Source organism: Scyliorhinus torazame, chromosome 21 (genome assembly GCF_047496885.1).
Source record: "Scyliorhinus torazame isolate Kashiwa2021f chromosome 21, sScyTor2.1, whole genome shotgun sequence".
Classification (NCBI taxonomy): Eukaryota; Metazoa; Chordata; class Chondrichthyes; order Carcharhiniformes; family Scyliorhinidae; genus Scyliorhinus; species Scyliorhinus torazame.
The window spans coordinates 113080321-113093657 of record NC_092727.1 but is presented as its reverse complement, the minus strand read 5'-3'; the positions used below and the strand labels follow the sequence as shown (position 1 = coordinate 113093657).

Below are 13337 nucleotides of genomic sequence, written 5' to 3'. Positions count from 1 at the left end.
CACGGTCCAAAGATGTGCAGGTTAGGTGGATTGGCCATAATAAATTGCCCTTAGTGTCCAAAATTGCCCTTAGTGTTGGGTGGGGTTACTGGGTTATGGGGATAGGGTGGAGGTGTTGACCTTGGGTAGGGTGCTCTTTCCAAGAGCCGGTGCAGACTCGATGGGCTGAATGGCCTCCTTCTGCACTGTAAATTCTATGATAATCTATGATAATCTATGATAATGTTGTCATTTATCTCAAGAGGCTTGGAATATAAAAGCAGGGATGTACTTCTGAAGCTTTATAAAGCATTAGTTAGGCCCCATTTAGAATACTGTGAGCAATTTTGGGCCCCACACCTCAGGAAGGACATACTGGCACTGGAGCGGGTCCAGCGGAGATTCACACGGGTGATCCCAGGAATGGTAGGCCTAACATACGATGAACGTCTGAGGATCCTGGGATTATATTCATTGGAGTTTAGGAGGTTGAGGGGAGATCTAATAGAAACTTACAAGATAATGAATGGCTTAGATAGGGTGGATGTAGGGAAGTTGTTTCCATTAGCAGGGGAGACTAGGACCCGGGGGCACAGCCTTAGAATAAAAGGGAGTCACTTTAGAACAGAGAGGAGGAGAAATTTCTTCAGCCAGAGAGTGGGGGGTCTGTGGAATTCATTGCCACAGAGGGCGGTGGAGGCCGGGACGCTAAGTGTCTTTAAGACAGAAGTTGATAAATTCTTGATTTCTCGAGGAATTAAGGGCTATGGAGAGAGAGCGCGGGTAAATGCAGTTGAAATCAGCCATGATTGAATTGTGGAGTGGACGCGATGGGCCGAATGGCCTTACTTCCGCTCCTATGTCTTATGGTCTTATGGACTTGGAGGTCACAAGGGCCATGCAAGGCCTGCCGTGGCTGAGGCCTCATCTGTCAGCTCAGACTCTTAGCCAGGAGCATATGGAGGTTCTCATGATGTTCAGACAAGCACAATTCATTTTCTGTTGGCAGAATGCAGGTCTAGCCTACTCCAATGCCCCCTAACATTTAACTACAGAGTGGGCCCAGGAACAGTTCTTCAGCCTGTACTCTCAGCTGGGACCACACATGGTGCTTGGAAATTAAAGGAGTAAGATAAATTGATATAAAATTAAATAAGTTAAAACAAATGGAAAACGAACAACATCACTGTTTTCAAAATATTTATTACAATAAAACACTGAAGAAAACAATTACTCAAAGATGTGCACAATGAAAAAGAACAAAATGGTGGAATATTGCTAAGTTGTCTTAAAGCATTTAATAGTTGTTTTCTCCATGATAAAGACCACCTATATAAAATAAATAACTGTCCACCCACCATCATTAAAACAAATGCCAAAGCTCAGGTACATTTTCAAATCATTTTTTTACAGCACAAATTTTGAAAAGTTGGATCCTGTCAATTCGAAGATGTTGACCAAAACTATCTGGTAAGGAGCAAAGTGTTCCCCTTTATCCAATTAGTCATGTCAAACAAGTTAATTGGAAATTGAAATGGTAGAAATACGCTATAATCTTCTATTCACCAAACTGGAAGGATACTTCACACTGATCGTTGTGTCTCCAGTCCTGTATCCAGTCGGCCATTCTTTCATGTGTAAGCAGATAGACTGTCAATAGCATATTCGACCTTGGGGTGAATCACGACTTAGCACAATCCTGCCCTCGCCCACGCGTGCATACTTTCTATACAGTCCAACGGTCAGGAGCTGAACCATTGACTTGCGCTCAGGTAAGATCAACCAACTCAACAAATTGCACATGAGACCTGTCCAGAACATATCATGTGTGCAGTTTCACATTGGGTTGTCAGGGGTGCTCCAGGTGTTCCCTTGAATCAAACAGCTTTATTGACAAGGAGCCTGTTGGAGGCAAACAGCACCATACAAAATATAACCCTTGTGTTCTCATTTTACCACACAACAATAAGTAGGGTGACTGCATATCCAAAGAGTTGACTTCGATAAATGAAACTCAATATAAATATTACAATGGAATATGGACAGAACAGCAATTAAAAATGCAGCTGCTGATCCATGATGTGTAGTTCATTCTGAGGAAACCTCCAGCACATGCAGTTTTTCTCGGTAAGTCACATTGTCTAACGGGACTGTGCTGTTCAGTGGGACCTGCTAGATTTGTGGCTTTGTCATTCAGATTCTCTCCCAAAGTACGAAAAATAACCAAAGTCAAACTGATTTGATTTGGAGAGTGACATTACTATGCCCCTAATGTCCAAATATTTCAGTTCTAGTTATCTATAGCACTTTTTTCTCCTGTTGGTTCATAACATGCGATGCAGAGTATGGGATGATTGCCACAGCCGCCAGGGGCACGGCGGCACTCTTACAGAAAGACAGGAAGTAAAACAGGAATTCCCTCTGTGTCGGGGGCTTCACCGAGTCAAACAGGTGCAGGATGATCAAGGACGCGACGATGCAACTTAGTCTGAAGCTGAACTGCTGGCGTCTCTTTCCTTTGCAGCTTTCCGCATAAATGGGGGAGTTTAGGGCTAATCCCAATCCAAACAAGGCTCCCATGTTCCTGACCAGACTAGCGAAGGGAGTGCTGTCGATGTGGACCCACTCTGCCCGGACGCACCATCTCTGGGCTTTCTCCACAGACCACAGCAGATCCACTCCCAGTACCTTCAACAGCAGGTAAAAGCCCAGAGCGAAGGAAAACAGGAAGAGAGTGATCTTCAGATACTGCTTGAAGGTTATGTTGTAGATCGCATTAATTCGACCAAATACTTCGGCCACAACCATTCCTGAACACAAAACAGGACAAAAATTAACACTGTGAATGTAAAATGACCAAGAAATTGTTGTCATGTTTTGATGGTAAACATACATGGAACTCCTCTCATAATTGACATAATTCATGATGAAGGTTATTTGATGGATTATGCTGAAACCGGTAGATCTCAAATGAGCTATTGTCCTCTATCTTTAGCAGTAAAATCTGTACTGATGTAATTGGTCATATCTGCATAGAGTGAGTTGCTTTGAACTACTTGATCTGTTCTTGAGTGGGCTGACACTTGGAAAAGATCCACAAACACCAATGAGATGTGTGTCCAGTGTATCTGTTCTTGATGCTATTAATTTAACAATCTAATAAAACAAATACTAGAGAAAAGTTAAATCTGGTTTGGTACAGGATTAAAGGCTAATTGGATCAGAGAAGTTGGAGATAATGAAACAGGCTAAATGGCTGCCAGCTCTTACTGGGACCAAGTATCAGACGGCAAAAGCAACCTGTCAGAATAAAGAAGATGCAAACAAAGACATTCTGGAGTATCATTTTTGTTTCGTTACTTTGAGGTTAGGCAAAACTTTGTGAGGTACCCTCAATTACGACTCAGGAGAGGAGATTGATAATTCAAAGGCTTTAATTACCAGAGAACCAGACAGCTGCCGAGAAGTGTGCTCACTGCACGCTGCCTCCTGAACGTAACCTTATATACAGCTTCCTGGGGGCAGAGCCGGAGGCGGAGTCCCCCAGGGTTCCAAGCCCGATCTTAAAGGGGCCTACGCATTAAAAGTACATGTGTATACAGATATCATTCATCACACTTTGGAAGAGCGGCATGGTGGCATAGTGGTTAGCACTGATGCCTCACAGCACCAGAGACCCGAGTTTGATTCCGACGTTGGGTGACTGTCTGTGTGGTGTTTGTCTGCATGGGTTTCCTCCTACAGTCCAAAGATGTGCAGGTTAGGTGGATTGGCCATAATAAATTGACCCTCAGTATCCAAAGGTTGGGTGGGATTATGGGGATAGAGCAGGAGATTGGGCCTAGGTAGGGTGCTCTTTTGCAGAGTCGATGCAGACTCGATGAACTGAATGGCCTCCTTCTACACTGCAGGGATTCTATGGTTCTATGTACACTCACTAAACTCTGCTGAGTTAACGATGCCAGATGAGATGTCGTTATGGGTTCTATACCCGGCTTCAGTGTCCTGTAATTGGTCAGTGTTCCTGCTTCTGGTCTTTATCTAATGGCTCCCTGTTCACGAGGACAGGATAGAACTCAGCTGTGATCTAGCCTTTAGTCAAAGCTCATTGTTCAGGCTCACGAGTTGAGAATGGGCATTTGGACTAGGTATTAATGGGTCTCCAGTGCCCATGGAACCCCACCCCAGCAAGGCGTTCACAGCTTCAGAAATGGAGGAAGGGAGAAAACGGAAAATGAAAGGGGGAGAAACCCATCTTATAAAACCAAGCTCTAGGCACTGGAATAAAACTCAAGAAAAGTCCATAAAACAGTCAAGTAAATAATCTCTTGAAGTTTTGTCGTTTCAGTTCTACACTGCCACCCGTAAATCAAATTTAGGTTCTGAATAATACGCTGACTTCAAAAGTAGTTCATTGGCTGCGGAGCATTTAGAAACATCCTGAGTGAGAATATGGTTGCAAAAATCATTTTCTTTCTTAATTGCAGAGAGGAGAAGGCAATTTCAATTATGAAGCTATTACCAAGGTAGTTAAAATAACTTTACAAAGTATTCATGTACTAACTCTGTTGTCAAGGCGCCAAATTGCCCAGAACTTCCATTCTCTGATTGGGGGCTTGCATCTGGGATGTACTCCAGAAGGTGCACTGGGGACCCCCTGGAAGTCCCCATGCAAGGACTGCACGGCGGTTGCCTGGGAAATTGATGGGTAAATACCCTGTACTCGAAATCATCCAATACTTCGATTTAAATTGGAGACTCATGATGGTTATGACTGTGTTAGCAGAATAGTTACCCAGGAAAGGTTAGAAGTATTAAAACCACTTTTAATAAACTATACTAGCGATCCATACTGGGTCTCCACTGTTACAACCCCCATCACCCCACCAGACATCCTGACTACTCCCTGCCCTCCCCCAGACTACCCTCATCCCCCTACTACCATCTCACTCCCCATGATTACTCCCCACCCCTTGATTGCCCCCCTACATCTCCTGACTGACCATCCGACGCCCTGACCCACCCTACCCATCCTAATCCCGCTCTTCTCTCCCCCCCGCCCCCGTCATAATATACACACAGGTATATGATGGTGCACAGACAGGCAGTGAATGACACACAGGATGACCAGTGAACACACAGAACACAGCAGCCAATCACCAGACAAGACACAACAACTATAAAGCCAGAGGGCACTAGTTTTCCCGCTCTCTTGGGATCCAGCCTCTGAGACAGTCAGAGCCCGTGAGCAGCAACTAGAACATACACCATGTGGTAGTAAGATAGTCTGGTCAGGTTAGCCTCAGGTCTCCAGTCAAGTCAGCATAGTGTCAATCCACAGTTAAAGTATGTATGATAGTTAAGAGTTCAATAAAATCAAGTTGCATTTCTTCAAGTGTTGGAAGCCTGTCTCTCTCACTGCTGCAGTAAACACAGTCCTCGCAGACACGGCATACCCAACACATCACCCTCCAAACCATCCCATCCCACCCGATCCTACACACTAACCTTACCTTCTCAGAATGACTGGGACCTTTAAATTTGAAGTTGGAACTGCAAAAATGGGGTGTGGTTTCAGTATATAGCAGAGAAGAATACCAGGAGCCAGCATGCTGCACGTTTCTCTGCAGACTCGCGTCGGAAGGCTGGTTGAGAAAGGAGCAGAGTGGTGGTGTGACAGTAATCAGCACCACTCAGGCCTCCTGACCCTATAATTAAACACTGGCTATGCATTGTACATTTCAATCTGAGCTGTTCTCATATGACCAAATGTACTTGTGCAACTATCATACGTGTGCTAGTTTAACAGAGGTGTTGAGCAGCTTTAAATAAACAGAAAGGTATTTTTTACAAGAATCACAGAATAGTTACAGCACAGAAGGAGGCCATTTGGCCCATCAACCCCGTGCCGGCTCTCTGCAGCAGCAACTCAGCTACTTCCTATAAACAGCACAGATCGGATATTGTGGTCTCTCAGTCACACAGGAAGGATTACTAAATACTTCCACTGACCTGAAATGACCCCAAGGAAGACTTGATGCGGGAAGTGAGCAGCCAGAAACACTCTGGACGCACAGACACAGATCTGAATCATCCAGAAGACTCCCCATAGTAAAGCACGCAGACACCTGTAAGAGTGAAGGCAGTGGTGACAGCCGATGACAACATAACATGATCATTCTGATTGAACGCTGCATACTTGTAATTAGCGCATGTACTACCAAAATAACAGATTGTTCTTGTCAAACAAATAATGCTGAACCAATATTCAGCTTTACTCTCTGGTCATAATGCTATTTATATCCCCCAGATGGTTATCAGGTTTACATGATTGGCGCAAGGGGAAATTGTGGAGACAGGAGTTTCTTCAATTGAACAAACTTAATTTCGAAATAAATTAGCATCCATTCTTGTATATCTCCCCTTTTACCTTAGCAATAAAACATCGGCTCCTACATACTCTGCAGCTTAACATCTACCAACATTCCAGAGCTTGCAATGTTTACATACCAACTTTGATGTACTCATTTGAGTAGCTTTAGTCTGTACCTTGTGACTATAACCTGTGCCAACTAGGAAGCTGTTACATCAGTGTTGCACTCAGTAAATGTTGTACTACCGTACATTAAGATGTGAAACCGAATTGTCATTTGCCTGGTGAATGCAAAATATCTCAAGAAGGGTAGAGAATTCGCCTGGAATTTTGACAACAACATTCGGCCCTCAACCAATATCATCAAAACAATTTATTTTTTATTTTTATAAATTTAGAGTACCCAATTCATTTTTTCCAATTGAGAGACTTTATTGTGGCCAATCCACCTGCGCGGCATATCTTTGGGTTGCGGGAGCGAGACCCAAGCAGACGCGGGGAGAATGTGCAAACTCCACACGGAGTCACCTCTGCCTGAGAGGGGTGGAGCATCGAGGAGGGGTGGAGCATGCAGTGTCCAACCCACTAATGAGATTTAAATCAATGCAAATGATGGTTTTACATGGGCCCGCCGGCGCAGGGCATGAACGTCACTAACGTCGGCAGCAAGGGACCAGAGTATGGCGTCGGAATCAGCCCCGGGTGCAATTCGCGATTTTTCCATTGCGCACGATTCTCCGCCCGACCGCAATTTTCATTGTTGACGGCAGCAGCGGAAAATTCAGACCTAGGTTGGAATGTACTGGACCAAAGTGGTTTATCAGGCCAGTTCCAAAGTTCCTTTCCTTAAGGTTTATATTTGTTGCTTTCTTTCTTTACCTTTCAAATCGTGTCATCTGGTAAATACTTCACCGGTCCCGTCTAGGATTATCTCAAACTATCAATCACCTGTGCAGCTTGTTTTGTAACATTTTACTAACCTCTAAGCAATGAATTAACTGTTCAGTTTTTGAGCATTTGTTCATCTCTTTTGTCTCTCTGTCAAACATACGATTATGGTTCAAATTATCACCACACCTTAATGTCTTTCATATCTCATTTAAGATCTGTTCTGAACTTTCTTCTCTATAGTATAAATGCCTCCGGTTTTTAGAGGCTTTCTGCATAATTCAGGGGTTCAATCAAATTTAATTGGACTCCAATTTATAAGTATTAAGGGTGTTTCGCAGACTCACCAGTTTTGGACGCAGTGCTGCTTATTCTGAAGCGCGCTGGTCAGAAAGGCTGTCACCATCACATACCAAACCATAGCTGATCCCATAGTGTGGCCTGAGGGGCTTCCTGAAACAGACAAGGTTTGGGATCATCAGTGGATGGAAAAATCCTAATGTACAGTTTTTAAAGATCTACAGTTTCTCTTATTTGCAAGTGTGCTGTTCTCTCATTGGTTATAGCCACTGGAGTTTAGAAGAATGAGAGACAGTGTGTGGACCAATGCTAAACGGCGCCCTAGGAGATCTCGCGAGGCATCCCGAGCGTCATAACTCTCACGAGAGGTTAACGGCCTCGTTGCGTCACCAAGTCAGGCACAGCAAGGCCATTTGATCATGCCCATGAGCTCTGTTTCTCTTTTCACAGATGCTGCCAGATGTGCTGAGTGTATCCAGCATTTTCTGTTTTTATTTAAGAATAAGAGAGCTTCTTTAAGGTGGAGATGAGGTGAATTTTCTTTCTCTCAGATGGTTGTTAGTCTATAGAATCCTCTTGCCCAGAGAGCAGTGGAGGCTGGGTTATTGAATTTATTCAGGGCAGAATTAGACTGGTGTTTGATAGACAAGGGAGTCAAAGGTTTTGCGTGGGAGACAGGAAAGTGGAAATGAGATCATAATTAAATCAGCCCTGATCTTATTGATAAGTACCTGGCCCTGTTTCACAGGTGATGGGGTATTGCTCTAACACAGGAACAGTTGAGTTGCCATAATAGGAAGTTTCATGAACCCACCAGTAAGGTCTCTGGCCAAATAATATCCTGCAAAGGAAAAGAAAAAACATATTTAATAAAACAAACATGTTTAATTATTTATATTTGGATTTCAGATAACTTCTGGTATTCACAAAAGAAACCGCTAAACTAATGCAAAACATGTTGAAACCAAATAAACTGGAACATCTGTTAAACATTTACACTGGAATATCTAGAAAATGCTGATAAGAATTGCTTTTTAAAAGTACATTGAACAATGAGTTGAACTCAGAAGCTGTAACTATTGTAAAACTCGAGGGCCAAGTGCCTCCTGTTTACCGAGGCCTGATTGTGGAAAGGTTATCTTGGAATATTGCCTTGGTCTTGTTAATTACTGATTCCTGTTTCTTCGTCCCCCAGAATTTCTCCCAACAAAATGTATCTACATCATGTCACCCAATAGAAGGTAACTAAAGGTTACTATTGAAACAAAGGTTAAATGGCGGGACAGGCAATTTATCGGCGGGACTTCGGCCCATCCGGGCCGGAGAATCCAGCGGGGGGGGGCCCACCAACCGGCGCGGCCCAATTCCCGCCCCCGCCGAATATCCGGTACCGGAGACTTCGGCAATCGGCGGGGGCGGGATTCACGGCAGCCCCCGGCGATTCTCCAACCCGGCGGAGGGTCGGAGAATGACGCCCATGATGTGGAGGGGATTGGATAGTGATGCCACTGTGGTTGGCTTACCTTTTCTACCAAGGTGCAGCCTAAAGGAAATCAACACTTTCGATAGAAAAGAGGAAAAGTTTAATGGAAGATACAAAATGTAGCATGGTAGCACATTGGTTACCACAGTTGCTTCACAGCTCAAGGGTCCCAGGTTCGATTCCCGGCTTGGGTCACTGTCTGTGCGGAATCTACACGTTCTCCCCGTGTCTGCGTGGGTTACCTCCGGGTGCTCCAGTTTCCTCCCACAGTCAAAAGATGTGCAGGTTAGGTGGATTGGCTGTGCTAAATTGCCCTTAGTGTCCGAAAAAGATTTCCTGGGTTACGGGGATAGGGTGGAGGTGTGGACTTGAGTAGGGTGCTCTTTCCAAGGGCCGGTGCAGACTTGATGGGCCGAATGGCCTCCTTCTGCACTGTAAATTCTATGATTCTACGTCCTTCAGATGACAGTGGTAATGGGATCCCCAAAGGTTCAGCTTGTTAACCCTTTGAATAGCTGAGCTGACCCAGAAAGGTCCAATAGGGGCTGGTTTAGCAAAGTGGGCTAAACAGCTGGCTTGTAATACAGAATAAGGCCAGATTAGCGATTATTATTGTTATGATTCATTGAGGCTAAAATGTTGCACAGCCAAATCCCACAAAAATGAAAATTGGATTATGGAGGAACTTTTTAGCCAAGATCAGGTTGTTCCTGGCTTGTATGTGAAGCAGAACCATTTGTATTCTACATGGTCAGCTTCTCAGAAAGGTTTAGGCTATTTTTGAGATTTGGCAGGTAACAAAAAATATATATATTGTAATTTTATGTTCTGAAACTTACCATTTAAAGATGAGGTTGAGCCAGTCTCCAATCACTGCCACCCACAGGAGTTTGACGCCCACCGCCTCGCACAGGTGGAACCAGATGGGGAAGAAAACAAAGAAGGTGTTTCTCAGGTCAGCAGCAGAAGAGATAAAGGTGAACCATCTCTGGGAATCCTTGTAATTCAGTTGCAGATACTGCACCAGTTCTACCCCTGAGCTGTGGAGCATGTCCATCCCAGCATCCATTCTCTGCACCGTTGGGGTCTTCAGGCAACCTCTCTCACAGTCTGTCCCTCTGCAGGATTTGCTCTAATCTGCTGAGCGAAGTGGATCCGTTATATACTGTGATAGCCAGCTGTATAATGCGCACAGAGTGATCTTTGGACTCAAATGCTGGGCTCACAGAGTCAACGAACAAAGCAAGATCATGTCAGGCTGACGCAAACATGTTTGGATACCTATTAGCTTAAAAAACACCCAAGTCATTGAATTTATTGATTGAGCTAATAGACAACTAGAGAGGAAGGATTGAAGTGTTTTTAACCTTATTGCACTTCACCTAATGTAATTTTAGATGTGCTAGCAGAGGTCTAAGTCTGGCTAATTTTTGAAATGAAGTAAATGAATTATAATGTTTAAGATCTGCATTTATTTTCAAACATAAGAAAGCAAGCTTTAACCCTGTAACAGCTGGGATTTTCACTAATAGCACATAAGCATGTTAAATTACTGAGTAAATATTCACAAATAGCTCATCTGTGCACCATCCTGTAAAGGTCATTTGGGGAGACACTGTATCTGTATGAAAGCCAGTGTACAGAATTTCTCCTGTTTTAAAAAATAAACAAGTGTTTTCTTTAAATAAATGTATACGTTTTCTGTTAAATGGTCTGGGGATTTTGTTCTGATTTAACCACGAGTTCCCTGAATTTGCATACGATGTGCTGGTGCATACTGTACCTGCTCTCTAGCTGTGTAACCGATTTCTTACCATTTTATCCCATTCTCAGGAATTCACGAATCATTACTCACAAATTACAGTTGCACAATGTCTTAGATAACGCAAAATGAAAGGAGTTCTCCCAGCGAAACACTTTCCGCTCATTTGCAGAGAGGTTGCAAGAACATTGACCATTTATGCTAAGGATTACAAACAAACAATCTATTATTCATCAAATAACACAGTTTTTATATTCTTCTTCCTTTTTACAGTAGAAATATTAAGAACATCAGATCTAGGAGCAGGAGTAGGCCATCTGGCCTCTCGAGCCTGCTCCACCATTCAATAAGATCATGGCTGATCTTTTCTGGACTCAGCTCCACTTTCCAGCCCAAACACCATGGGCAGAATTCTCCCCCCCACGCCAGATGGGAGAATCGCCGGGGCGCCGCCACGCCGCCCCGACACCCGCACGCGATTCTCCCACCCCCCCCCAAAAAACCAGCACGGCGAGAATCACGGCTGGCCGCTCGGAGAGTCGCCGCTCGCCGTTTGCAATGGGCGAGCGGCGATTCTCCGGCCCAGATGGGCCAAGCGGCCTGCCCAACATGACGGGTTGCCACTGGCGTCGTCCACACCTGGTCGCTGCAGGCGGGAACAGCGTGGGAACGCTGGGGGGGCGGACGTGGGGAGGGGAGGGGGGTTCCTGCACCGGGGGGGGGCCTCAAATGCGGTCTGGCCCGTGATCGGTGCCCACTGCATTCATGGGTGACGTCATTTACACGGCGCCGCTTTTACGCGGCGCCAAAGCCCGGCGCACGTAAATGACACAACGCCGCTCCTAGCCCCCCGGGGCGGGAGAATAGGCGGCTGGGAGCGGGCTCCGATGCCGGAGTGAAACACTCCGGTTTTCACTCTGGCACATCGGCACTTAGACTCCCGATGGGAAAATTGCGCCCCATAACCCTTAATCCCTTTATTTTTCAAAAAATTATCTATCTTTATCTTAAAAACATTTAATGAAGGAGCCTCACTGGGCAAGGAATTCTATAGATTCACAACCCTATGGTTGAAGAAGTTCCTCCTCAGCTCAGTCCTAGATCTACTTCCCCTTATTTTGAGGCTATGCCCCCTCGTTCTGCTTTCACCTGCCAGTGGAAACAAGCTGCCCGCATCTATCCTATCTAATCCCTTCATAATTTTATATGTTTCTATAAGATCCCCCCGCATCCTTCTAAATTCCAATGAGTACAGTCCCAGTCTACTCAACCTCTCCTCGATATGTGTTTTGTCCATTGATATAAATTTTTAATTTGACTTTTTCATCCAAGGACACACTTGCCATGATTGGCTGTAAATATTTAAAATTTCAGAGGAAGGAGTAATGTTCAAAATGCATACACTTGTAATATGGATAATTTAGTCTAGAGTTTCCATTAGTTTGTGCTGGTTTTAACGGACCAATTATTCCAAAATTGGCCAAACCAACTTAAAAGATGAAGGAATTGATGTGCAAGTTATACTGTGAGTAAATCAAACTTCCATGAACTTTACAGTTGGTTTAAGCCACAAAATTGGCCAAGCGCCGATTGAATTAGCAAGGATGGTATTGGGTTTGACCAACTGCGCCTGGTTGTAACCATTCCAGAATTCTCTTCAAATTGAGCTAATTAATGTTAGGTGCACAGTGTTAATTAACTTCTAATTAATTACATTTAGGTGGTGGGCATCAAGTGGGTTTTCACTTCTGTTCCTATAAATAGGAGCAGGTTGAACCTATGGCTGTTGGGCTTGGAGTTGTATGTTTGCAGTGTGCAGCTCTGCAAATAAATGTGCCAAAGATTGTGCTGCAGTTCTCTCCTTCACTGCCATGATTTCAGCAGCAGAACACAAAAGGTAAGGTTTTAACAGTTTTTACATGTAAATGTATACATTACATTAAATATACTTAACTTAGTAAGAAATTGATTTTAAACATTGCTGAAAAGAGAGAGATGCCGCCAAAGCTTTTTGTCGATTTCATCAGCACAAACACAAGAATACCAGATTTTGCTGTGATCATTTAAAATTTGGAGGTGAAAAGTTTCCGACTCTTCAGCAATATACAAGAGATTGGTAATTGTGCACCATTGAAATTAGTAAAGGGATCAGTGTTGTCTTCTTTAGTGATTCTAAAATTAGGTTTCAGTTGCTGGACATGACTCTCAAATTAAGGTACATATTCCCTGTGGTCAACCCATTTTCAGATGTATTAATCAAACTGCACCAGGTTACCTTTATTTAATACAGCAATGGGTATATGCAATGGGTATTTTTTTAATGGAAGGATTTTTAAAAATTATGATCCATTGCGTTGCCTAATAATACTGGTTTGATGTATTATAGCGGGATCATCCGGGACCATAGCGACTGCACCCCCCCCACCCCCCGGCCGCAATGCATTTCCCAGCGGCCGATGGCGGGGGCCATGCAAAATCCCCCAGACAATGGCGGGACTGGTAAATCCCACTGTTGGCCAATGGCCAGAAAGAACGCCGTGGGGAGGGCAGAA

At 44.1% G+C, this 13337-nt stretch overlaps 1 protein-coding gene across 1 annotated transcript; it reads right to left on the bottom strand.

Annotated features, from left to right (window-relative positions):
* Nucleotides 1-1165: 1165 nt before the first annotated feature.
* Nucleotides 1166-10215, bottom strand: LOC140398517 (glucose-6-phosphatase catalytic subunit 1-like). Its single transcript, XM_072487287.1, has 5 exons — nucleotides 9863-10215; nucleotides 8272-8381; nucleotides 7588-7693; nucleotides 5992-6107; nucleotides 1166-2789 (listed from the first exon to the last, which is right to left on the bottom strand). Exons 1-5 carry the CDS (start codon nucleotides 10090-10092, stop codon nucleotides 2278-2280), a joined length of 1074 nt encoding a protein of 357 aa, XP_072343388.1. The 5' UTR covers nucleotides 10093-10215; the 3' UTR covers nucleotides 1166-2277.
* Between the last annotated feature and the right edge of the window lie 3122 nt (nucleotides 10216-13337).

Bases quoted from the DNA above. Each gene is read 5' to 3' on its own strand.
- LOC140398517 (XM_072487287.1), bottom strand. From the start codon at position 10,092: ATGGATGCTGGGATGGACATGCTCCACAGCTCAGGGGTAGAACTGGTG. The intron at 7,694-8,271 runs GTACTTATCAAT...TGTCTGTTTCAG, and splicing joins CACCTGTGAAACAGGGCCAG to GAAGCCCCTCAGGCCACACT. The intron at 6,108-7,587 runs GTGAGTCTGCGA...TCACTCTTACAG, and splicing joins CAGCACTGCGTCCAAAACTG to GTGTCTGCGTGCTTTACTAT.